General features: G+C 37.3%; 1 protein-coding gene across 3 annotated transcripts; it reads right to left on the minus strand.

Moving 5' to 3' along the window:
• Window positions 1-262: 262 nt before the first annotated feature.
• On the minus strand, window positions 263-26,172 carry LOC110481110 (zinc finger protein 692). Of its 3 annotated transcripts, none has more exons than XR_014950893.1 (13): window positions 25,331-26,172; window positions 23,074-23,222; window positions 22,939-22,970; window positions 22,347-22,667; window positions 19,800-19,848; window positions 19,593-19,706; window positions 17,124-17,237; window positions 13,515-13,568; window positions 13,352-13,430; window positions 8,057-8,171; window positions 4,639-4,738; window positions 3,228-3,699; window positions 263-1,452 (listed from the first exon to the last, which is right to left on the minus strand). XR_014950893.1 is itself a non-coding variant. In XM_085565067.1 (12 exons), exons 1-12 carry the CDS (start codon window positions 25,352-25,354, stop codon window positions 3,438-3,440), a joined length of 1,413 nt encoding a protein of 470 aa, XP_085421193.1. In that variant the 5' UTR covers window positions 25,355-26,172; the 3' UTR covers window positions 1,365-3,437. The 3 variants fall into 3 exon arrangements, 1 of the variants encoding a protein (XP_085421193.1); XR_014950892.1 differs by having other exon boundaries at window positions 1,365-2,870; XM_085565067.1 differs by having other exon boundaries at window positions 1,365-3,699.
• Between the last annotated feature and the right edge of the window lie 58 nt (window positions 26,173-26,230).

A 26,230-nucleotide genomic window follows, 5' to 3' on the forward strand; every position in this document is an offset into this window, starting at 1 on the left:
CTTAAAACACAATAATTTAATAATTTTGTGTGGGGGGGTTTGGTGCTGGGAGAAAAAAATCTTAAAACACAATAATTAATAAATTTGTGGGGGGGGTTTGTTGCTGGGAGAAAAAATAATCTTAAAACACAATAATTAATAAATTTGTGTGTGGGGGGTTTGGTGCTGGGAGAAGAAATAATCTTAAAACACAATAATTTAATAATTTTGGGGAGGGGTTTGTTGCTGGGAGAAAAAAATCTTAAAACAATAATAATTTTGGGGGGGGGTTTGGTGCTGGGAGAAAAAATAATCACAATAATTTAATAATTTTGTGGTGGGAGGTTTTGGTGCTGGGAGAAGAAATAATAAAACACAATAATTTAATTTTGGGGGGGGGTTTGGTGCTGGGAGAGAAAATAATCTTAAAAACAATAATTTAATAATTTTGTGTGTGGGGGATTTGGTGCTGGGAGAAAAATAATCACAATAATTTAATAATTTTGTGTTTGTGGGGGGGTTTTGGTGCTGGGAGAAAAAATAATCTTAAAAGACAATAATTAATAAATTTGTGTTGGGGGGGTTTGGTGCTGGGAGAAGAAATAATCTTAAAACACAATAATTAATAATTTTGTGTGGGGGGTTTGGTGCTGGGAGAAAAAATAATCTTAAAACACAATAATTTAATAATTTTGGGTTTTTTTTTCGGTGATGGGAGAGGAGGAAAAGCTGCTCCAGATCAAGAGGGAATGGAAATAAAAATATTTCCTTATCTCCAAATCTGCTGAGGGGGGAAAAAACGCCACACTTGAAATTCCTGTTTTGGAGCTCCTGAGTGGAAGTTCAAATTTGGGTTTAAATCGAGTTTTAAACGGAAATTTAATGAAGTTTCAAGGAAAATTTGATGTTTCCCACCCGTCCCAGTTTGGGTCCCCAAATTTTGGGGTTTTTGGAGTCTCCAACCCCTTTTTTCTGTGTCCAAATCTCACTTATCCATAAAAATCTGACAGCAAATCCCACTTTTTTACCCAAAATAATCATTTATTGAGGATCCACTTGTGGCAATGTTGGGCTCGAGGGAAACTGGGATTTAACAACAAAAAAAAAGGGATTTGGCTGAAAATTTGAGGTTTCATTTAGGATTTGGCTGAAAAACTGGGATTTTTCCCCAGATTTGGCCAAAAAAAAAAAGGATTTGGGTGAAAACTTGGGGTTTCAACTGGGATTTGGTTCAAAAACTTGGATTTTTCCCCATTTTTACCTCTTCCATGTATTTTTTGTCACCTAGAGCTGCCTCACACAACCCAACATCCTCCCAAATTTTTCCCCATCGCCCAAACTGAAAATCTGGGATTTTTACCCATATTTGGCCAAAAAAAAACGGATTTGGCTGAAAACTTGAATTTTCATTTAGGATTTGGTTCAAAAACCGGGATTTTTCCCATTTTTACCTTTCCCACGTATTTTTGGTGCCTAGAGCTGCCTCAAACAACCCAACACCCTCCCAAATTTTGCCCCATCGCCCAAACTGAAAATCTGGGATTTTTCCCCATATTTGACCAAAAAAAAAAACGGATTTGGCTGAAAACTTCAATTTTCATTTAGGATTTGGTTCAAAAACAGGGATTTTTCCCATTTTTACCTTTCCCACCTATTTTTGGTACTTAGAGGTGCCTCACACAACCCAACATCCTCCCAAATTTTGCCCCATCGCCCAAACTGAAAATCCGGGATTTTTCCCCCATATTTGACATGAAAAAAAAAAGACGGATTTGTCTGAAAAACTGGGATTTTCCCCCAATTTTACTTCTCCCACGTATTTTTTCCACCTAGAGCTGCCTCACACAACCCAACACCCTCCCAAATTTTGCCCCATCGCCCAAACTGAAAATCCGGGATTTTTCCCCATATTTGACCTTAAAAAAAAACCAGATTTATCCGAAAAATTGGTATTTTTTCCCAAATTTTACCTCTCCCACGTATTTTTTCCACCTGGAGATACCTCCCACTGCCCAACACCCTCCCAAATTTTGCCCCATCGCCCAAACTGAAAATCCGGGATTTTTTCCCCATATTTGACCAAGAAAAAAAAGGATTTCGGTGAAAACTTGAATTTTCATTTAGGATTTGGCTGAAAAACTGGGATTTTTCCCATTTTTACCTCTCCCACCTATTTTTGGTGCCTAGAGCTGCCTGACACAACCCAAAACCCTCCCAAATTTTGCCCCATCGCCCAAACTGAAAATCCGGGATTTTTCCCCATATTTGACCAAAAAAAAGAAGGATTTGGCTGAAAACTTGGGGTTTCATCTGGAATTTGTCTGAAAAACTGGGATTTTTCTCCAATTTTACCTCTCCCACATACTTTTTCCACTTAGAGCTGCCTGACACAACCCAAAACCCTCCCAAATTTTGCCCCATCGCCCAAACTGAAAACCCGGGATTTTTCCCCCATATTTGACATGAAAAAAAAAAGACGGATTTGTCCAAAAAACAGGGATTTTCCCCATTTTTACCTTTCCCACCTATTTTTGGTACTTAGAGCTGCCTCACACAACCCAACATCCTCCCAAATTTTGCCCCATCGCCCAAACTGAAAATCCGGGATTTTTCCCCATATTTGACCAAAAAAAAAAAAGGATTTCGGTGAAAACTTGAATTTTCATTTAGGATTTGTCTGAAAAACTGGGATTTTCCCCAATTTTACCTCTCCCACATACTTTTTCCACTTAGAGCTGCCTGACACAACCCAAAACCCTCCCAAATTTTGCCCCATCGCCCAAACTGAAAATCCGGGATTTTTCCCCATATTTGTCATTAAAAAAAAGACAGATTTGTCCAAAAAACCGGGATTTTCCCCCAATTTTACCTCTCCCACATATTTTTTCCACCTAGAGCTGCCTCACACAGTCCAACACCCTCCCAAATTTTGCCCCATCGCCCAAACTGAAAATCTGGGATTTTCCCCCAGATTTAGCCAAAAAAAAAGAGGATTTCAGTGAAAACTTGGATTTTCATCTGGAATTTGTCCGAAAAACTGGGATTTTCCCCATTTTTACCTCTCCCACGTATTTTTGGTGCCTAGAGCTGCCTGACACCGCCCAACACCCTCCCAAATTTTGCCCCATCGCCCAAACTGAAAACCCGTGATTTTTCCCCCCCATATTTAACCCTTAAAAAAACCACAGATTCATCCGAAAAATTGGTATTTTTTCCCAAATTTTCCCTCTCCCACCTATTTTTGTCACCTAGAGATGCCTCACACAACCCAACACCCTCCCAAATTTTTCCCCATCGCCCAAACTGAAAACCCATTTTTCCCCCCCATATTCACCCTTAAAAAACCCCCAGATTCATCCAAAAAAATCGATTTTTTTCCCCCAAATTTTCCCTCTCCCACCTGCAGCTCTACCTCCCACCCCTCACCACCCTCCCCAAATTTTTAACCCCATCCTTCCCTAGGACCCCGCCTGTCCTTCCCGGTGACTTTGGGGCGATCCCGGCTTTTCCGGCTTTTCCGGCTCCGGAATTCCGCGTTGGATTTGGTGGATCCCGTGGTCGGGGTGACTTTTGCTCTTGTGGGCGGCGACGTTGTCGCGCTTCTCGAACCTTTTCCCGCAGACGTCGCAGGGGAAGCGGAACGAGGAGTCGGCGTCGTGTTTCCGCATGTGCCAGTTGAGGGAGGCTTTTTGGCGGCACGTGAAACCGCAGATTTCGCACCTGGGAGGGGGAAAAATCGAAATGGAAATGCAGGTGGGGGTGGTTTATAAAGAAAAAAAAATTAAAAAATTAAAATTAATGAAAAAAAGGGTGAGGTGAAGGGTTAAAGTAAAAAAATCCGGTGAGGTGAAGGGTTAAAAAGCAAAAAAAATAAGGAATATGGTGAGGAGAAGGGTTAAAAAAATAAAAAATCCCGGTGAGGAGAATGGTTAAAAAACAAAAAAATAAAAAATAAAAAATCCGGTGAGGAGAATGGTTAAAAAACAAAAAAATAAAAAATAAAAAATCCGGTGAGGAGAACGGTTAAAAAAATAAAAATATAAAAAATAAAAAATCCCGCGAGGAGAACCGTTAAATGGAACTGGGATTTCCTGGGAAGGAACTGGGATTTCCTGGAAGGAACTGGGATTTCCTGGGAATGGAACTGGGATTTCCTGGAAGGAACTGGGATTTCCTGGGAATGGAACTGGGATTTCCCGGGAATGGAACTGGGATTTCCTGGGAATGGGACTGGGATTTCCTGGGAATGGGACTGGGATTTCCTGGGAATGGAACTGGGATTTCAGAACTGGGATTTCCTGGAAGGAACTGGGATTTCCTGGAAGGAACTGGGATTTCCTGGGAATGGGACTGGGATTTCAGAACTGGGATTTCCTGGAAGGAACTGGGATTTCCTGGGAATGGACTGGGATTTCAGAACTGGGATTTCCTGGGAATGGGACTGGGATTTCCTGGGAATAAACTGGTTTTTCCTGGAATGAACTGGGATTTCCTGGAATGAACTGGGATTTCCTGGAATGAACTGGGATTTCAGAACTGGGATTTCCTGGGAATAAACTGGTTTTTCCTGGGAGGAACTGGGATTTCCTGGGAATGAACTGGGATTTCCTGGAAGGAACTGGGATTTTCTGGGAATGAACTGGGATTTCCGGGACTCACTGGAGCGGCTTCTCCCCGGTGTGGATGCGCCGGTGGATGATGAGGTTGCTGCTGGTGCGGAAGGAGCGCGCGCAGAACTCGCAGATGTAATCCCGTTTGTCTGGGAAAAGGGGAAAAAACCAAAAAAAACGGGAAAAATCGGGGTTGATCCAACCTGGAAAAACCATCGGGATCCTCGGGATGGGAATTTGGGAATGGGTGGGATGTGAAAACCCAAAAATGGGAGGTGGAACTCCAAATGACACTGTGAAATTCCGTAAATTCTTGGGAAAACACAAAAATGGGAGGTGGAACTCCCAATTATCCCGTGAAATTCCATAAATTCTTGGGAAAACCCAAAAATTGGAGGTGTAATTCCGTAAATCCATGGAAAAACCCAAAAATGGGAGGTTTAACTCCCAATTACCGGGTGAAATTCCATAAATTCTTGGGAAAACCCAAAAATTGGAGGTTTAATTCCCAATTATCCTGTGGAATTCCATAAATCCATGGGAAAACACAAAAATGGGAGGTGTAATTCCCAATTATCCCGTGAAATTCCATAAATCCATGGGAAAACCCAAAAATGGGAGGTGTAATTCCATAAATCCATGGGAAAACCCAAAAATTTGAGGTTTAACTCCCAATTATCCCGTGAAATTCCATAAATTTTTGGGAAAACCCAAAAATTGGAGGTGTAATTCCGTAAATCCATGGAAAAACCCAAAAATTGGAGGTTTAATTCCCAATTACCGGGTGAAATTCCATAAATTCTTGGGAAAACCCAACAATTGTTGGTGTAATTCCCAATTATCCCGTGAAATTCCGTAAATCCATGGGAAAACCCAAAAATTGTTGGTGTAATTCCCAATTATCCCGTGAAATTCCATAAATCCGTGGAAAAACCCAAAAATTGGAGGTTTAACTCCTGATTACCCCATGAAATTCCGTAAATTCTTGGGAAAACCCAACAATTGTTGGTGTAATTCCCAATTATCCCGTGAAATTCCATAAATTCTTGGGAAAACCCAACAATTGTTGGTGTAATTCCCAATTATCCCGTGGAATTCTGTAAATTCTTGGGAAAACCCAAAAATTGTTGGTGTAATTCCCAATTATCCCGTGAAATTCCATAAATCCATGGAAAAACCCAAAAATTGGAGGTTTAATTCCCAATTATCCTGTGAAATTCCATAAATCCATGGAAAAACGCAAAAATTGTTGGTGTAATTCCCAATTATCCCGTGGAATTCCGTAAATTCTTGGGAAAACCCAAAAATTGGAGGTGTAATTCCCAATTATCCCGTGAAATTCCGTAAATCCATGTGAAAACCCAAAAATTGGAGGTGTAATTCCATAAATCCATGGGAAAACCCAAAAATTGGAGGTTTAATTCCCAATTACCGGGTGAAATTCCATAAATTCTTGGGAAAACCCAAAAATTGGAGGTTTAATTCCCAATTACCGGGTGAAATTCCATAAATTCTTGGGAAAACCCAAAAATTGGAGGTTTAATTCCCAATTATCCCGTGAAATTCCGTAAATTCTTGGGAAAACCCAACAATTGTTGGCGTAATTCCCAATTATCCCGTGGAATTCCGTAAATTCTTGGGAAAACCCAAAAATTGGAGGTGTAATTCCATAAATTCTTGGGAAAACCCAAAAATGGGAGGTTTAACTCCCAATTACCGGGTGAAATTCCGTAAATTCTTGGGAAAACCCAACAATTGTTGGTGTAATTCCCAATTATCCCCTGAAATTCCGTAAATTCTTGGGAAAACCCAAAAATTGGAGGTGTAATTCCATAAATCCATGGAAAAACCCAAAAATTGTTGGTTTAATTCCCAATTATCCCGTGAAATTCCGTAAATTCTTGGGAAAACCCAACAATTGTTGGCGTAATTCCCAATTATCCCGTGAAATTCCATAAGTTCTTGGGAAAACCCAAAAATTGGAGGTGTAATTCCATAAATTCTTGGGAAAACCCAACAATTGTTGGTGTAATTCCCAATTATCCCCTGAAATTCCGTAAATCCATGGGAAAACCCAAAAATGGGAGGTGTAATTCCCAATTATCCCGTGAAATTCCGTAAATTCTTGGGAAAACCCAAAAATTGGAGGTTTAACTCCCAATTATCCCGTGAAATTCCATAAATTCTTGGGAAAACCCAACAATTGTTGGTGTAATTCCCAATTATCCCGTGAAATTCCGTTAATCCATGGGAAAACCCAACAATTGTTGGTGTAATTCCCAATTATCCCGTGAAATTCCGTAAATTCTTGGGAAAACCCAAAAATTGGAGGTTTAATTCCCAATTATCCCGTGAAATTCCGTAAATCCATGGAAAAACCCAAAAATTGGAGGTTTAACTCCCAATTACCGGGTGAAATTCCATAAATCCATGGAAAAACCCAAAAATTGGAGGTGTAATTCCATAAATCCATGGAAAAACCCAAAAATTGGAGGTTTAATTCCCAATTATCCCGTGAAATTCCATAAATCCATGGGAAAACCCAAAAATGGGAGGTGTAATTCCATAAATCCATGGGAAAACCCAAAAATTGGAGGTTTAATTCCCAATTATCCCGTGAAATTCCGTAAATTCTTGGGAAAACCCAACACTTGTTGGTGTAATTCCCAATTACCGGGTGAAATTCCATAAATTCTTGGGAAAACCCAACAATTGTTGGTGTAATTCCCAATTATCCCCTGAAATTCCGTAAATTCCTGGGAAAACCCAAAAATTGGAGGTTTAACTCCCAATTACCGGGTGAAATTCCGTAAATTCTTGGGAAAACCCAAAAATTGTTGGTGTAATTCCCAATTATCCCGTGAAATTCTGTAAATCCATGGGAAAACCCAAAAATTGGAGGTGGAACTCCAAATGACCCCGTGAAATTCCATAAATCCATGGGAAAACCCAACAATTGTTGGTGTAATTCCCAATTATCCCGTGAAATTCCGTAAATTCTTGGGAAAACCCAACAATTGTTGGCGTAATTCCCAATTATCCCGTGGAATTCCGTAAATTCTTGGGAAAACCCAAAAATTGGAGGTGTAATTCCATAAATCCATGGAAAAACCCAACAATTGTTGGTGTAATTCCCAATTATCCCATGAAATTCCATAAATCCATGGAAAAACCCAAAAATTGGAGGTTTAACTCCCAATTATCCCGTGAAATTCCATAAATTCTTGGGAAAACCCAACAATTGGAGGTGTAATTCCGTAAATCCATGGAAAAACCCAAAAATGGGAGGTTTAACTCCCAATTACCGGGTGAAATTCCGTAAATTCTTGGGAAAACCCAAAAATTGGAGGTTTAATTCCCAATTACCGGGTGAAATTCCATAAATCCATGGAAAAACCCAACAATTGTTGCTGTAATTCCCAATTATGCCGTGGAATTCCGTAAATTCCCGGGAATTGCGGCCTCACCGCTGTGCAGCTTCTCGTGTTCCTTCAGGTGCTTCTTGAAGTCGAAGGATTTTCCGCAGCTCGGCTCCGAGCACCGGAACGTTTTCTGCTGCACGTGCTGGTACTTCCGGTGGTGCTGCCAAGGTGACAGGAATTAGAAATTAAATTAAAATTTAAATTAAAAAAATAAAAATAAAATTAAAATTAAATTTAAAAAAGAAATTTAAAATGAAATTAAAAAGAAAATTAAAATTAAAATTAAAATTAAATTTTAAAAAATTAAAAATAAAATTAAATTTAAATTTAAAAAAGAAATTAAAAAGAAAATTAAAATTAAATTTAAAAAATTAGAAATAAAATTGAAAATTAAATTAAAAAAAATTAAAAATAAAATTGAAAATTAAATTAAAAAAGAAATTAAAAATAAAATTTAAAATAAAATTTAAAATGAAATTAAAAAGAAAATTAAAAAGAAAATTGAAATTAAATTTAAAAAAATTAAAAATAAAATTAAAATTAAATTTAAAAAAATTAAAAATAAAATTGAAAATTAAATTTAAAAAAGAAATTAAAAATAAAATTAAAATTAAAATAAAAAAGGAAATTAAAAAGAAAATTGAAAATTAAATTAAAAAAAATTAAAAATAAAATTAAAATTAAATTTAAAAAAATTAGAAAGAAAATTAAAAATTAAAATTAAAATTAAAAATTTAAAATGAAATTTAAAATAAAATTTAAAATGAAATTAAAAAGAAAATTAAAATTAAAATTAAAATTAAATTTAAAAAGAAATTAAAAATAAAATTGAAAATTAAATTTAAAAAAGAAATTAAAAATAAAATTGAAAATTAAATTTAAAAAAGAAAATTACAAAGAAAATTGAAAATTAAATTTAAAAAAAATTAAAAAGAAAATTAAAATTAAATTTAAAAAAGAAAATTAAAAAGAAAATTTAAAATTAAATTTAAAAAAGAAAATTAAAAAGAAAATTGAAAATTAAATTTAAAAAAAATTAAAAATAAAATTGAAAATTAAATTTAAAAAAGAAAATTAAAAAGAAAATTTAAAAGAAAATTTAAAAGAGAATTTAAAAGAAAATTAAAAAAAAATTAAAATTAAAATTAGAAATTTAAAATGAAATTTAAAATAAAATTTAAAATGAAATTAAAAAGAAAATTAAAATTAAAATTAAAATTAAATTTAAAAAGAATTAAAAATAAAATTGAAAATTAAATTTAAAAAAGAAAATTAAAAATAAAATTGAAAATTAAATTTAAAAAAGAAATTAAAAAGAAAATTGAAAATTAAATTTAAAAAAGAAAATTAAAAATAAAATTGAAAATTAAATTTTAAAAACATTAAAAAGAAAATTGAAAATTAAATTTAAAAAAGAAAATTAAAAAGAAAATTTAAAAGAAAATTTAAAAGAGAATTTAAAAGAAAATTAAAAAAAAATTAAAATTAAAATTAGAAATTTAAAATGAAATTTAAAATAAAATTTAAAATGAAATTAAAAAGAAAATTAAAAATAAAATTAAAATTAAATTAAAAAAAATTAAAAATAAAATTGAAAATTAAATTTAAAAAAAATTAAAAATAAAATTGAAAATTAAATTTAAAAAAGAAAATTAAAATAAAATTGAAAATTAAATTTAAAAGGAAATTAAAAATAAAATTGAAAATTAAATTTAAAAAAGAAATTAAAAAGAAAATTTAAAAGAAAATTTAAAAAAGAGAATTTAAAAGAAAATTTAAAAGAAAATTAAAATTAAAATTAAAAATTTAAAATGAAATTTAGAATAAAATTTAAAATGAAATTAAAAAGAAAATTAAAATTAAAATTAAATTTAAAAAAATTAAAAATAAAATTGAAAATTAAATTTAAAAAAAATTAAAAATAAAATTGAAAATTAAATTTAAAAAAGAAAATTTAAAAGAAAATTTAAAAAAAATTAAAATTAAAATTAAAATTTAAAATGAAATTTAAAATGAAATTTAAAATGAAATTAAAAAGAAAATTAAAATTAAAATTAAAATTAAATTTAAAAAGAAATTAAAAATAAAATTGAAAATTAAATTTAAAAAAGAAATTAAAAATAAAATTGAAAATTAAATTTAAAAAAGAAAATTTAAAAGAAAATTAAAAAAAATTAAAATTAAAATTAAAAATTTAAAATGAAATTTAAAATAAAATTTAAAATGAAATTAAAAAGAAAATTAAAATTAAAATTAAAATTAAATTTAAAAAAAATTAAAAATAAAATTGAAAATTAAATTTAAAAAAGAAAATTAAAAAGAAAATTTAAAAGAAAATTTAAAAAAGAGAATTTAAAAGAAAATTTAAAAGAAAATTAAAATTAAAATTAAAATTAAAATGAAATTTAAAATAAAATTTAAAATGAAATTAAAAAGAAAATTAAAATTAAAATTAAAATTAAATTTAAAAAGAAATTAAAAATAAAATTGAAAATTAAATTTAAAAAAGAAAATTTAAAAGAAAATTAAAAAAAATTAAAATTAAAATTAAAAATTTAAAATGAAATTTAAAATAAAATTTAAAATGAAATTAAAAAGAAAATTAAAATTAAAATTAAAATTAAATTTAAAAAGAAATTAAAAAGAAAATTGAAAATTAAATTTAAAAAAGAAATTTAAAATAAAATTGAAAATTAAATTTAAAAAAGAAAATTACAAAGAAAATTGAAAATTAAATTTAAAAAAAATTTAAAAGAAAATTGAAAAGAAAATTTAAAAAAGAAAATTAAAAAGAAAATTGAAAATTAAATTTAAAAAAGAAATTGAAAAGAAAATTGAAAAGAAAATTTAAAAAATAAAATTAAAAAGAAAATTAAAATTAAATTTAAAAAAGAAAATTAAAAATTTAAAATGAAATTAAAAATAAATTTAAAAATAAATTTAAAAATAAAATGAAAAATAAAATGAAAAAGAAAATTAAAAAGAAAATTAAAATTAAAATTAAAAATTTAAAATGAAATTTAAAATGAAATTTAAAATGAAATTAAAAATTTAAAATGAAATTTAAAATGAAATTAAAAATAAAATTAAAAATTAAATTTAAAAAAGAAAATTAAAAAGAAAATTAAAAATTTAAAATGAAATTATAAATTCCATAAAAATAAAATTAAAAATAAAATTAAAAAATAAAATTAAAATTAAAAACTTAAAATGAAATTTAAAATGAAATTTAAAATGAAATTTAAAAGAAAATTAAGAATTTAAAATGAAATTTAAAATGAAATTTAAAATAAAATTAAAAATTTAAAATGAAATTTAAAATTAAATTTAAAATGAAATTAAAAATAAAATTAAAAATTAAATTTAAAAAAGAAAATTAAAAATAAAATTAAAAAATAAAATTAAAATTAAAAACTTAAAATGAAATTTAAAATGAAATTTAAAATGAAATTTAAAAGAAAATTAAGAATTTAAAATGAAATTTAAAATGAAATTTAAAATAAAATTAAAAATTTAAAATGAAATTTAAAATTAAATTTAAAATGAAATTAAAAATAAAATTAAAAATTTAAAATAAAATTATAAATTCCATAAAATTAAAATTAAAAATAAAATTAAAAAATAAAATTAAAATTTAAAATTTAAAATGAAATTTAAAATGAAATTTAAAATGAAATTAAAAAGAAAATTAAGAATTTAAAATGAAATTTAAAATGAAATTAAATATAAAATTAAAAATGAAATTAAAAATTAAAATTATAAATAAAATTAAAAATTTACAATGAAATTTAAAATGAAATTAAAAATAAAATTGAAAATAAAATTTAAAAAAGAAAATTTAAAAGAAAATTTAAAATTTAAAATGAAATTTAAAATTAAATTTAAAATGAAATTAAAAAGAAAATTAAAAATTTAAAATGAAATTATAAATACCATAAAAATAAAATTAAAAATAAAAGTTAAAAATAAAATTAAAAATAAAAATTTAAAATGAAATTTAAAATGGAATTTAAAATGGAATTAAAAATAAAATTAAAAATAAAATTAAGAATTTAAAATAAAATTAAATGAAATTAAAAACAAAATTAAAAATTTAAAATGAAATTTAAAATGAAATTAAAAATAAAATTAAAAATAAAATTGAAAATTAAATTTAAAAAGAAATTTAAAAAGAAAATTAAAAATTTAAAATAAAATTATAAATTCCATAAAAATAAAATTAAAAATAAAATTAAAAAATAAAATTAAAATTAAAAATTTAAAATGAAATTTAAAATGGAATTAAAAATGAAATTAAAAATACAATTAAAAATAAAATTAAGAATTTAAAATGAAATTTTAAATGAAATTAAAAATAAAATGAAAAATAAAATTAAAAATTTAAAATAAAATTAAAGATAAAATTAAAGATAAAATTAAAAATTAAAATTAAAAATTTAAAATAAAGTGAAAAATAAAATTAAAATTAAAATTAAAATTGAAAATAAAATTAAAAATTTAAAATAAAATTAGAAATGAAATTAAAAAGAAAATGAAAAATGAAATGAAAAATAAAATTAAAATTTTAAAATAAAAATAAAAATGGAATTAAAAATAAAATTAAAAATTTAAAATGAAATAAAAAATGAAATAAAAAATGAAATTAAAAATGAAATTAAAAATAAAATTAAAAATTTAAAATGAAATTTAAAATGAAATTAAAAATAAAATTAAAAATAAAATTAAGAATTTAAAATAAAATTAAAATGAAATTAAAAATAAAAGTAAAAATAAAAATAAAATGAAAATTAAAAATAAAATTAAGAATTTAAAATAAAAATAAAAATAAAATTAAAAATAAAATTAAAAGTAAAATTAAGAATTTAAAATGAAATTAAAAATGAAATTAAGAATAAAATTAAGAATAAAATTAAAAAATAAATTTAAAAATAAAATTCAAAATTAAATAAAAAATTTAAAATGAAATTTAAAATGAAATGAAAAATAAAATTAAAATTAAAAATAAAATTAAAAATTTAAAATAAAATTAAAATTAAAAATAAAATTAAAAATAAAATTAAAAATAAAATTAAAAATTTAAAATAAAATTAAAATGAAATTAAAAATAAAATTAAAAATAAAATTAAGAATAAAATTTAAAAGACAATTAAAAATAAAATTAAAAATTTAAAATAAAATTAAAATTAAAAATAAAATTAAAAATAAAATTAAAATTAAAATTAAAAATTTAAAATAAAATTAAAATGAAATTAAAAATAAAATTAAAATTAAAATTAAAAATAAAATAAAATAAAAATGAAAATGAAAATCCAAATGTCATAAAAGCACCGATCAGCTCACGTTCAGGTACTGGCGGTTGGAGAAGATTTTTCCGCATCCCTCGAAGTCGCACAGGAGGATTTCCCTCTTCGCCGCCTTCCTGCCGAGAGAAATTCGGGATAAAAAGGTTGGGAAAATCTCGGAATTCCTGGAATTTTTCCCGGTTTTTTTGCCCCAAAAGTACCTGATCCTCTTGGGGCCGATCTGAGCCGTGTCTGCGTCGCTCGGCCGCCGGCAGCTGCGAGGGGAAAAATTCATTTTTGAGCGAATTTCAGCTTTTTTTTTTAGCACAAAACATTGAATTTTTGTACGTTGAATTTTGTGTACATTGAATTTTGTGTACGTTGAATTTTGTGTACATTGAATTTTCTGCACGTTTAATTTTTTGTGCATTGAATTTTGTGCACTTTTAATTTTGTGCGCATTGAATTTTTGTAGATTTAATTTTGTGTGCATTGAATTTTGTGTACATTGAATTTTGTGTACATTGAATTTTTGTAGATTTAATTTTGTGTGCATTGAATTTTGTGTACATTGAATTTTGTGTACATTGAATTTTCTGCACATTTAATTTTGCGCGCTTTTAATTTTGTGTGCATTGAATTTTTGTACGTTTAATTTTGTGTACATTGAATTTTGTGCACATTGAATTTTGTGCGCATTGAATTTTGTGCGCATTGAATTTTGTGCACTTTTAATTTTGTGTACATTGAATTTTGTGCACGTTTAATTTTGTGCACTTTTAATTTTGTGCGCATTGGATTTTTGTACATTGAATTTTGTGTACGTTGAATTTTGTGCACTTTTAATTTTGTGCACATTGAATTTTCTGCACGTTTAATTTTGTGTACATTGAATTTTGTGCATTGAATTTTGCGCACTTTTAATTTTGTGTGCATTGGATTTTTGTACGTTGAATTTTGTGTACGTTGAATTTTGTGCACTTTTAATTTTGTGCACATTGAATTTTCTGCACTTTTAATTTTGTGTACATTGAATTTTCTGCACATTTAATTTTGCGCGCTTTTAATTTTGTGTGCATTGAATTTTGTGCACATTGAATTTTTGTACATTGAATTTTGTGCACGTTTAATTTTGTGCGCTTTTAATTTTGTGTGCATTGAATTTTGTGCACTTTTAATTTTGCGTACATTGAATTTTGTGCACTTTTAATTTTGTGCACATTGAATTTTGTGCGCATTGAATTTTGTGTGCGTTTAATTTTGTGTACATTGAATTTTGTGCACTTTTAATTTTATGTACATTGAATTTTCTGCACATTGAATTTTTTGAAAATCCATCTGGATGTGTCGGATCTGAATCCATCCCCCAGCAAAGCCCCGAGGGACCAATTTAATCTTTTTTTTAGCACAAAAAATTGAATTTTTTTGAATTTTGTGCACATTTAATTTTATTAAATCCATCTGGATGTGTCGGATCTGAATCCAACCCCCAGCAAAGCCCCGAGGGACCAATTTAATCTTTTTTTTAGCACAAAAAATTGAATTTTTTTTAATTTTGTGTACATTTAATTTTATTAAATCCATCTGGATGTGTCGGATCTGAATCCAACCCCCAGCGAAGCCCCGAGGGACCAATTTAATCTTTTTTTTAGCACAAAAAATTGAATTTTTTTGAATTTTGTGCACATTTAATTTTATTAAATCCATCTGGATGTGTCGGATCTGAATCCAACCCCCAGCGAAGCCCCGAGGGACCAATTTAATCTTTTTTTTAGCACAAAAAATTGAATTTTTTTGAATTTTGTGCACATTGAATTTTATTAAATCCATCTGGATGTGTCGGATCTGAATCCAACCCCCAGCGAAGCCCCGAGGGACCAATTTAATCTTTTTTTTAGCACAAAAAATTGAATTTTTTTGAATTTTGTGCACATTGAATTTTATTAAATCCATCTGGATGTGTCGGATCTGAATCCATCCCCCAGCAAAGCCCCGAGGGACCAATTTAATCTTTTTTTTAGCACAAAAAATTGAATTTTTTTGAATTTTGTGCACATTGAATTTTATGAAAATCCACCTGGATGTGTGGGATCTGAATCCAACCCCCAGCAAAGCCCCGAGGGACCAATTTAATCTTTTTTTTAGTACAAAAAATTGAATTTTCTGCTTCTTCCACCACGTCGCGCCCCGAGATCTTCTTCATCCCCTCCCATGGCCCCCCAACCTTTGGCTGTCTCCTCCTGGATTGTCCCCACGAGGGGACGAGGTTGGGAGACACCAAACTCAACGAAGGCCCCAGACGAGATTTTGGATTTCCAAACCCCTCGTTAGATCGACGAGACCCCAAAAACACAACTCGGACCCCAAAAACACAACTCGGACCCCAAAAAACTCAACTTGGACCCCAAAACCACAACTCGGACCCCAAAAACGCAACTCGGACCCCAAAACCGCAACTCGGACCCCAAAAACACAACTCGGACCCCAAAAACGCAACTCGGACCACAAAAACACAACTCGGACCCCAAAAACCACAACTCGGACCCCAAAAACACAACTCAGACCCCAAAAACACAACTCGGACCCCAAAAACGCAACTCGGACCCCAAAAACACAACTCGGACCCCAAAAACTCAACTTGGACCCCAAAAACTCAACTCAGACCCCAAAAACTCAACTCAGACCCCAAAAACCACAACTCGGACCCCAAAACCACAACTCAGACCCCCAAACCACAACTCAGACCCCAAAAACGCAACTCGGACCCCAAAACCACAACTCGGACCCCAAAACCACAACTTGGACCCCAAAACCACAACTCGGACCCCAAAAACAGAACTCGGACCCCAAAAACGCAACTCGGACCTCAAAAACGCAACTTGGACCACAAAAACACAACTCGGACCCCAAAAAACACAACTCAGACCCCAAAAACACAACTCGGACCCCAAAAACGCAACTCGGACCCCAAAAACACAACTCGGACGCCAAAAACACAACTTGGACCCCAAAAACCACAACTCGGACCCCAAAAACACAACTTGGACCCCAAATACACAACTCGGAACCCAAAACCACAACTTGGACTCTAAAACCACAACTCGGACCCCAAATACACAACTCAGACCCCAAAAACTCAACTCGGACCCCAAAAACACAGCTCGGACCCCAAAAACGCAACTCGGACCCCAAAACCGCAACTCAGACCCCAAAACCCACAACTCAGACCCCAAAAAACTCAACTTGGACTCCAAAAACACAACTTGGACCCCAAAAACGCAACTCGGACCCCAAAAACCACAACTTGGACCCCAAAACCACAACTCGGACCCCAAAAACACAACTCGGACCCCAAAACTGCAACTCGGGCCCCAAAACCACAACTCGGACCCCAAAAAACACAACTTGGACCCCAAAAACACAACTTGGACCTCAAAAACGCAACTTGGACCCCAAAAACACAGCTCAGACCCCAAAACCACAACTAGGATCCCAAAACCACAACTTGGACCCCAAAAACACAGCTCGGACCACAAAAATGCAACTCGGACCCCAAAAACACAACTTGGACCCCAAAAACACAACTGGGACCCCAAAAAACACAACTGGGACCCCAAAAACAAAACTCGGACCCCAAAAACACAACTCAGACCCCAAAAACCAGAACTCGGACCCCAAAACCACAACTTGGACCCCAAAACCACAACTCGGACACCAAAACCACGACTGAGACCCCAAAACCACAACTCAGACCCCCCCAAAAACTTGAGGACGCCCAAGGTGACGACTCCGACCGCCGTCCCCTCGCCGCGGTGGCCACCAGGACTCACCTGGCCCGGCCGCTCTCCTCCTCCAAGGGGACGGAGCCGGGCAGGGGCGGCTCCTCCTTGATGGGCTTCCGGCACGTTCTGGGTCGGTTCTGGCGTCGCTGCGGCGCCGAGGGGCTGTTCGGGGCACAGAGCGGGTGGGGTGAAGGGGTTTGGGTTGGGTTGGGGTTGGGTTTGGGGTTGGGTTTGGGTTTGGGTTGGATTTGGTGGAACTGAGCGCGTTATGGTTGGTCATGGAGTGGATTTGGGTTTGGATTTGGGTTTGGGTTGGGTTTGGGTTGGGTTGGGTTTGGGTTGGGTTTGGGTTTGGGTTTGGGTTGGATTTAGTGGAACTGAGCGCGTTATGGTTGGTCATGGATGGGATTTGGGTTTAGGTTTGGGTTGGATTTGGGTTTCGATTTGGGTTTGGGTTGGGTTTGGGTTTGGGTTTGGGTTTGGGTTTGGGTTTGGGTTTGGGTTGGGTTTGGGTTGGGTTTGGGTTGGGTTTGGGTTTGGATTTGGGTTTGGATTTGGATTTGCGTTTGGATTTGGGTTTGGGTTTGGATTTGGATTTAGATTTGGGTTGGGTTTGGGTTTGGGTTTGGGTTGGGTTTGGGTTGGGGTTGGGTTGGGTTTGGGTTGGATTCGGTGGAACTGAGCGCGTTATGGTTGGTCATGGAGTGGGTTTGGGTTTGGGTTTGGGTTTGGGTTTGGGTTTGGGTTTGGGTTTGGGTTTGGGGTTGGGTTGGGGTTGGGTTTGGGTTTGGGTTTGGGTTGGATTTAGTGGAACTGAGCGCGTTATGGTTGGTCATGGATGGGATTTGGGTTTAGGTTTGGGTTGGATTTGGGTTTCGATTTGGGTTCGGGTTGGATTTGGGTTGGATGTGAGGTTGGGTTTGGATTTCGGTTTGGGTTTGGGTTTGGGTTTGGGTTTGGGTTTGGGTTGGGTTTGGGTTGGGTTTGGGTTGGGTTTGGGTTTGGATTTGGGTTTGGATTTGGGTTTGGGTTTGGGTTTGGATTTGGGTTTGGATTTGGGTTGGGTTTGGGTTTCGGTTGGATTTGGTGGAACTGAGCACGTTATGGTTGGTCATGGATGGGATTTGGGTTTAGGTTTGGGTTGGATTTGGGTTTCGATTTGGGTTTGGGTTGGGGTTGGGTTGGGGTTGGGTTGGGGTTGGGTTGGGGTTGGGTTGGGGTTGGGTTGAGTTGGATTTGGGTTTGGTTTTGGATTTGGGTTGGGTTTGGGTTGGGTTTGGGTTGGGTTTGGGTTGGGTTTGGGTTTGGATTTGGGTTTGGATTTGGGTTTGGGTTTGGGTTTGGATTTGGGTTTGGGTTGGGTTGGGTTTGGATTTGGGTTTGGGTTGGGTTGGGTTTGGGTTTGGGTTGGATTTGGTGGAACTGAGCGCGTTATGGTTGGTCATGGAGTGGATTTGGGTTGGGTTTGGGTTTGGGTTTGGATTTGGGTTTGGGTTGGGTTTGGGTTTGGGTTTGGATTTGGATTTGGGTTGGGTTGGGTTTGGGTTGAATTTTGGTTTGGGTTGGGTTTGGGTTTGGGTTTGGACTTGGATTTAGGTTTGGGTTTGGATTTGGATTTGGGTTGGGTTTGGGTTTGGGTTGGATTTGGTAGGAGATGAGCGAGTTCTGGTTGGTCATGGATGGGATTTGGGTTTGGGTTTGGGTTGGATTTGGGTTTGGGTTGGATTTGGTGGAAAGGAGCAAGTTATGGTTGGTCATGGAGTGGGTTTGGGTCTGGATTTGTGTTTGGGTTTGGGTTGGATTTGGGTTGGATTTGGTGGAAAGGAGCAAGTTATGGTTAGTCATGGAGTGGATTTGGATTTGGGTTTGGGTTTGGGTTCGATTTGGGTTTGGATTTGGGTTTGGGTTTGGGTTTAGGTTTGGATTTGGATTTGGGTTTGAATTTGGATTTGGGTTTGGGTTGGGTTTGGGTTTGGGTTTGGGTTTGGATTTGGATTTGGGTTTGGATTTGGGTTTAGGTTGGATTTGGGTTTGGGTTTGGGTTGGGATTTCGGTTTGGATTTGGATTTGCATTTGCATTTGGATTTGCATTTGCATTTGGATTTGCATTTGCATTTGGATTTGGATTTGGATTTGGGTTTGGGTTTGAATTTGGATTTGGGTTGGATTTGGGTTTGGATTTGGGTTTGGATTTGGATTTGGGTTTGGATTTGGGTTTGGGTTTGGGTTGGATTTGGATTTGGGTTGGTTTTGGTAGGAGATGAGTGCGTCATGGTTGTTCACTGAATTTGGTTACACGCTGGCTGAACATCGGTTGGATATGCCAAATCCCTTCCCTCAGCTGAGACCCAAAAATCCCTCTCCAAAATTCCCTTTTGACCCCAAAACCGCCTTTTTACTCTGTCCCCACCTCCACCCCGCAAACCGCCGCGCCCGAAACCCTCCCAGTGCCATACTGGTCTGAACTGGTCTCCGTGGAGTTCCCCACCCCATCCCCACCCGGAGCTCCCTTCCCACCTATCCGAGGACGGGTGATAATTCTCATCGCGCGCATCGTCGCCGTAGGCCAGGTCAGAATCTTCATCCTCCTCTTCCTCTCGGGGTTCATCCACCTTGTCCCCCGGCTCGGCGCTGCCGGACAAGGAGCGGGGTCAGCCCGGCGGCGGTGGCGAGGACGGCGCCGGACGGAAGCGCCGGCGTCGCCGGGGGTTTGCCGCTGCTCACCTGTCGGAGGTCGCCAGCGCCGGGTCCGGGTCCGGCGGCGCCTGAGGGGCTGGAAGGGGACAGGAGGGTGGTGAGGTGAGGAGGAGGATGGAGAGTTGGGTGGATGGGGGTGTTGGAAGGGTTGTGTTTGGGTTTGGGTTTGGGCTTGGATTAGGAAGGGTTTGGGTTTGGAGAAGTTTGAGTCTGGGTTTGGGTTTGGGTTGGGGTTGGGTTTGGGTTTGGGTTTGGGTTGGGTTGGGGTTGGGGTTTGGATTTGGGTTGGGATTGGGATTGGGGTTGGGGTTGGGGTTGGGGTTGGGTTGGGGTTGGGGTTGGGGTTGGGTTGGGGTTGGGGTTGGGTTGGGGTTGGGTTGGGGTTGGGTTGGGGTTGGGGTTGGGGTTGGGTTGGGGTTGGGTTGGGTTGGGTTGGGTTGGGTTAAGGTTTGGGTTGAGGTTGGGTTATGGTTTGGATTAGGAAGGTTTTGGGTTTGGAGAAGTTCGGGTCTGGGTTTGGGTTTGGATTTGGATTTGAGTTTGGGTTTGGGTTGGGGTTGGGTTTGGGTTGGGTTTGGGTTGGGTTGGGGTTGGGTTGGGGTTGGGTTTGGGTTTGGAAGGTTTTGGGTTTGGAGAAGTTTGGGTCTGGGTTTGGGTTTGGGTTTGGGTTTGGGTTGGGTTTGGGTTTGGGTTTGGGTTAAGGTTTGGGTTGAGGTTGGGTTGGGGTTTGGATTAGGAAGGTTTTGGGTTTGGAGAAGTTTGGGTTTGAGTTTGGGTTTGGATTTGGATTTGAGTTTGGGTTTGGGTTGGGGTTGGGTTTGGGTTGGGTTTGGGTTTGGGTTGGGTTAAGGTTTGGATTAAGGTTTGGATTAGGAAGGTTTTGGGTTTGGGGAAGTTCAGGTTTGGGTTTGGGTTTGAGTTTGTGTTTGGATTTGGGTTGGGATTGGTTTTGGGTTTGGATTTGGGTTGGGATTGAGTTTGGGTTTGGGTTGGGGTTGGGTTTGGGTTTGGGTTAAGGTTTGGGTTAAGGTTTGGATTAGGAAGGTTTTGGGTTTGGAGAAGTTCGGGTCTGGGTTTGGGTTTGAGTTTGGGTTTGGGTTTGGGTTTGGGTTGGGTTTAGGTTTAGGTTTGGGTTTGGGTTAAGGTTTGGGTTAAGGTTTGGATTAGGAAGGTTTTGGGTTTGGAGAAGTTCGGGTCTGGGTTTGGGTTTGAGTTTGGGTTTGGGGTTGGGGTTGGGTTGGGGTTGGGGTTGGGGTTGGGTTTGGGTTGGGTTGGGGTTGGGGTTGGGTTGGGGTTGGGTTAGGGTTGGGGTTGGGTTAAGGTTTGGATTAGGAAGGTTTTGGGTTTGGAGAAGTTCAGGTCTGGGTTTGGGTTTGAGTTTGGGATTGGGCTTGAGTTTAGGTTAAGTTTTGGGTTTGGGTTTAGGTTTGGGTTTGAGTTTGAGTTTGGGTTTGGGTTTGGGTTTGGGTTTGGGTTTGGGTTAAGGTTTGGGTTGGGTTAAGGTTTGGGTTTGGGTTTGGGTTTGGGTTTGGGTTTGGGTTTGGGTTTGGGTTGGGGTTGGAGTTGGGTTTGGGTTAAGGTTTGGGTTTGGGTTTAGGTTTGGGTTTGAGTTTGGGTTTGGGTTGGGGTTGGGGTTGGGTTTGGGTTTGGGTTAAGGTTAAGGTTTGGGTTGGGTTAAGGTTAAGGTTTGGGTTTGGGTTAGGATTACAGTTTGGGTTTGGGTTAAGGTTTGGGTTTGGGTTTGGGTTGGGGTTGGGTTAAGGTTAAGGTTTGGGTTAAGGTTAAGGTTTGGGTTTGGGGTTGGGTTAAGGTTTAGGTTTGGGTTAAGGTTTAGGTTTGGGTTTGGGTTAGGATTACAGTTTGGGTTTGGGTTAAGGTTTGAATTTGCGTTTGGGTTAGGGTTCGGTTTTTGAAAATTTTGGAGTTGGGGCGGTTTCTGATCCTTCTGGGATGGTGGAACTGGGTCAGGATTTTTGGGTTAAATTTAGTCAGGTTTTGGGGTTAGGATTAGGATTAGGTTTAGGATTTTTGGGTTAAATTTAGTCAGGTTTTGGGGTTAGGATTAGGATTTTTGGGTTAAATTTAGTCAGGTTTTGGGGTTAGGATTAGGGTTAGGATTTTTGGGTTAAATTTAGTCAGGTTTTGGGGTTAGGATTAGGGTTAGGATTTTTGGGTTAAATTTAGTCAGGTTTTGGGGTTAGGGTTAGGATTAGGATTTTTGGGTTATTTTAGTCAGGTTTTTGGGTTAGGGTTAGGATTTTTGGGTTAAATTTAGTCAGGTTTTGGGGTTAGGATTAGGATTTTTGGGTTAAATTTAGTGAGATTTTGGGGTTAGGATTAGGATTTTTGGGTTAAATTTAGTCAGGTTTTGGGGTTAGGGTTAGGATTAGGATTTTTGGGTTATTTTAGTGAGGTTTTTGGGTTAGGATTAGGATTTTTGGGTTAAATTTAGTCAGGTTTTGGTGTTGAGGCCTCGCCTCATTTTCCATCCACCACGCTCCAACTGGGAACCCCCCGGAACCGTCGGAATGCCGAACGCGGCGCGTTCCCGAACCATTCCCGGGATTTCCTCACCCGCTCCGCCGCTGCCTCCCCCATCTCCCATCTCCTCGTCACCCTTGGGTGCCCCGGCCGTTCCCTCCTCTCCGTCCTCGTTGGTTCCCACCGCGTCCCTTCTCCGCCGTCGCCTCCGCCCGAAATCTCCGGAATCTCCGCCGGAATCTCCGCCGGAATCTCCGCCGGAGTCGCCGCCCCACGAGAAGCGGTGCCCGGCGGCGCATTGCCAAACCAGCGGCGCCGCGCCGCCAGATGTTGGCAGCTGGACGTCGGGCACGAGCCCGCACTCCTGCCCGTGCCGGTGGGACAGCACCACCAGGCGCTGCAGCCGCTCCGCCTCTGCCGGGAAAAGGCGGAAATTTGGGAAAAACGCCTCCGAAAATTACGTTTTTTAGGTGTTCGGAGACGGCTGCGAGGTTCTTTCCTCTGTTTGAAACCTCTGGGTGTTGTCATTACCAACAACCACCAAACAGCTTCCCAAAAAAAATAAAATAAAAATATGGTGATGACAAAATTTGGGAAAACGGGATTTGCTCCGTGCTTGGGCCTAACCCAAGAGGAATCCACCAGCAGGAACTCCAAATTCAGGAGAAATTAGGGAAACACCCACCTGAGCTCCAGGTGGATCCGTGAGCGCTGTACCTGAGCGGAGAAAAATTCGGATTTTTTTTCCCCCCTGTGCCACCGGGTTTTTTTAAGGATTTCAAGGTTTTTTTAAGGAATTTTCCAGCTTTTTTTTAGGCACCTGTCGAGGAGGAACTGCGCCAGCTGGGAGTGCAGGGAGAATCCCAGCTGCTCCTTGAGGCGGCACCAGCGCTCCAGGTGCCCCCCGATGCGGATGCGGCACTTCCCGCGCCGCGCGTCCAGCTCCCGGCGCTTCTGGCGCCGCACGAGCTGGCGGGGAGGAAATTTGGGGGGGTTCGTGGGGGATCGGTGGGAAATTTTGGGGTTTGGTTGGAAATTTTGGGGTTTGGTGGGAAATTTTGGGGTTTGGTTGGATATTCTGGGGTTTAATGGAGGATGGGTGGGAAATTTTGGGGTTTGGTGGAGGTTCGTTGGGAAATTTTGGGGTTTTGTTGGAAATTTTGGGGTTTGGTGGAGGTTCGGTGGGAAATTTTGGGGTTTGGTGGAGGATCGTTGGGAAATTTTGGGGTTTTGTTGGAAATTTTGGGGTATGGTGGAGGTTCGGTGGGAAATTTTGGGGTTTGGTGGGAAATTTTGGGGTTTGGTGGAGGATGAGTGGGAAATTTTGGGGTTTGGTGGAGGTTCGGTGGGAAATTTTGGGGTTTGATGGGAAATTTTGGGGTTTGGGGGAGGTTCGTTGGGAAATTTTGGGGTTTTGTTGGAAATTTTGGGGTTTGGTGGAGGTTCAGTGGGAAATTTTGGGGTTTTGTTGGAAATTTTGGGGTTTGGTGGAGGATCGGTGGGAAATTTTGGGGTTTGGTTGGAAATTTTGGGGTTTGGTGGAGGTTCGTTGGGAAATTTTGGGGATTGGTGGGAAATTTTGGAGGTTCCTGGAGGATGGGTGGGAAAATTTGGGGTTTTGTTGGAAATTTTGGGGTTTGGTGGAGGTTTGTTGGGAAATTTTGGGGTTTGGTTGGAAATTTTGGGGTTTGGTGGAGGTTCGTTGGGAAATTTTGGGGTTTGGTTGGAAATTTTGGGGTTTGGTGGAGGTTCGGTGGGAAATTTTGGGGTTTGGTTGGAAATTTTGGGGTTTGGTGGAGGTTCGGTGGGAAATTTTGGGGTTTGGTGGGAAATTTTGGGGTTTGGTGGAGGTTCGGTGGGAAATTTTGGGGTTTGGTGGAGGTTCGGTGGGAAATTTTGGGTTTTTGTTGGAAATTTTGGGGTTTAATGGAGGATGGGTGGGAAATTTTGGGGTTTTGTGAAGGATCAGTGGGAAATTTTGGGGTTTCATGGGAAATTTTGGGGTTTCATGGATGATGGGCGGGAAATTTTGGAGGTTCGTGGAAATTTTGGGGGTTCCTGGAGGATGGGTGGGAAATTTTGGGGAGGGGGTTTGGTTGAGGAATTAGGGTCCCCTAATTAATTATGGGGATGCTAATTACGGGGGTGGCGGGGTCCTCTATTTAATTATGCAGACCTTAATTATGAGGGTGTTATTATGGGGTGTAAGGGACACATGGAGGGCGTCACCAGAAGGGTGACGGGGGGACATGGCGGGGGTCCATGAGGGGGATTGGGTGAGGAATTAGGGTTCCCTAATTAATTATGCATACCTTAATTATGAGTGTGGTATTATGGGATGGCGTTAAGGGGGCAAGGGACACATGGAGGGGGTCACCAGAAGGGTGACTGGGGGACATGGTGGGGGTCCATGAGGGGGATTGGGTGAGGAATTAGGGTTCCCTAATTAATTATGCAGACCTTAATTATGAGTGTGGTATTATGGGATGGCGTTAAGGGGGCAAAGGACACGTGGAGGGGGGGGGTCACCAGAAGGGTGAAAGGGGGACATGGTGGGGGTCCATGAGGGGGTTCGGGTGAGGAATTAGGGTTCCCTAATTAATTATGCAGACCTTAATTATGAGGGTGGTATTATGGGATGGCGTTAAGGGGGCAAAGGACACATGGAGGGGGTCACCAGAAGGGTGACGGGGGGACATGGCGGGGGTCCATGAGGGGGTTCGGGTGAGGAATTAGGGTCCCCTAATTAATTATGCAGCCCTTAATTATGAGGGTGGTATTATGGGATGGCGTTAAGGGGGCAAGGGACACATGGGGGGGGGGGGGTCACCGGAAGGGTGTGGCCCCCCAAGCCCCACCCCCAAAACCTCGCCCTCCCATTGGCCACACCCACCAGGACCACGCCCCCTTAAGCCACGCCCCCTTTAAGCCACGCCCCCCCTCCACCCCCCCATCCCCACCGCCGCGCCTTCAAGCGGATGGCGCAGGCGGAGAAGGGAGAGGGGCGGAAGGCGGAACCCCCGCGGCTCTTCCGCCACCCCGCCGCCCTCGCCGCCCCCTCGCCGCCGTTCCCGAACCTCCTCCGCCGCTCCGCGCTCCATCCCGCGCCCTGTGGGCCCCACCGCGGGCCGTGCCCCCTTTAAGAGCCGCCGGGAGCCGCTCGCGGAGCGCCGAGAAGATGGCGGAGGCCACGCCCGCCGTGCGTGCCGTGCGTGCGCGCGCGGGGGATGCTGGGAGTTGTAGTCCGGCCGCGGGGTGTGGTGGGAGACTTCCGGGTTCTGATTGGGCGGGAGGGGGAGGAAGGCCGGAAAGGGAAATTTTTAATTTTTTAAATTTTAAGGATTTTGGGGAGATTTTAATTAGGGATGAGCGCTAATAATAGAGTTAATTAAAAGAAATGAGTAGGCCTTGATGAGGTGAAGAATTGCTAATTAATTGATAGTTGGTTGCTCGTCAGCACGATGTTTAATTAGCTGGGTTGATAATGAAGAATATAAAATAATAAATTGGGGGGTTTTTTAGGAACATAAAAACCCTAAAAATTCCCCTCAAATCCCATAAAAAATACCCCAAAAATCCCCCAAATCCCATTAAAAATCCCCCAAAAATTCCCTAAAAATTTCCTCAAATCCCATAAAAATCGCCCAAAAATTTCCCTAAAAATCCCCCTCAAATCGCATAAAACTCCCCCATAAAATCCCATAAAAATCCCCCCCAAAAGTCCCTAAAAATCCCCTCAAATCCTATAAAAATCCCCCAAAAATTCCCTAAAAATCCCCCTCAAATCCCATAAAAACACCAAAAAAATTCCCTAAAAATCCCTTAAAATCCCATTAAAAATCCCCAAAAAATTCCTAAAAATCCCCCTCAAATCCCAATAAAAATTCCCCAAAATTCCCCCTCAAATCTCATTAAAAAACAAAAAAAAATTCCCAAAAAATCCACTCAAATCCCATTAAAAATCCCAAAAAAGTCCT

This window comes from Lonchura striata, chromosome 35 (assembly GCF_050655825.1).
Source record: "Lonchura striata isolate lonStrDom1 chromosome 35, ASM5065582v1, whole genome shotgun sequence".
In the NCBI taxonomy this organism is placed as follows: domain Eukaryota; kingdom Metazoa; phylum Chordata; class Aves; order Passeriformes; family Estrildidae; genus Lonchura; species Lonchura striata.

Coding starts and splice junctions, on each gene's coding strand:
- LOC110481110 (XM_085565067.1), bottom strand. CDS start 25,354: ATGGAGCGCGGAGCGGCGGAGGAG. Junction 17,238..19,592: donor TATCACCCGTCCTCGGATAG/GTGGGAAGGGAG, acceptor TGCCCCGAACAG/CCCCTCGGCGCCGCAGCGAC. Junction 4,739..8,056: donor ACACGAGAAGCTGCACAGCG/GTGAGGCCGCAA, acceptor CCCTTTTCCCAG/ACAAACGGGATTACATCTGC.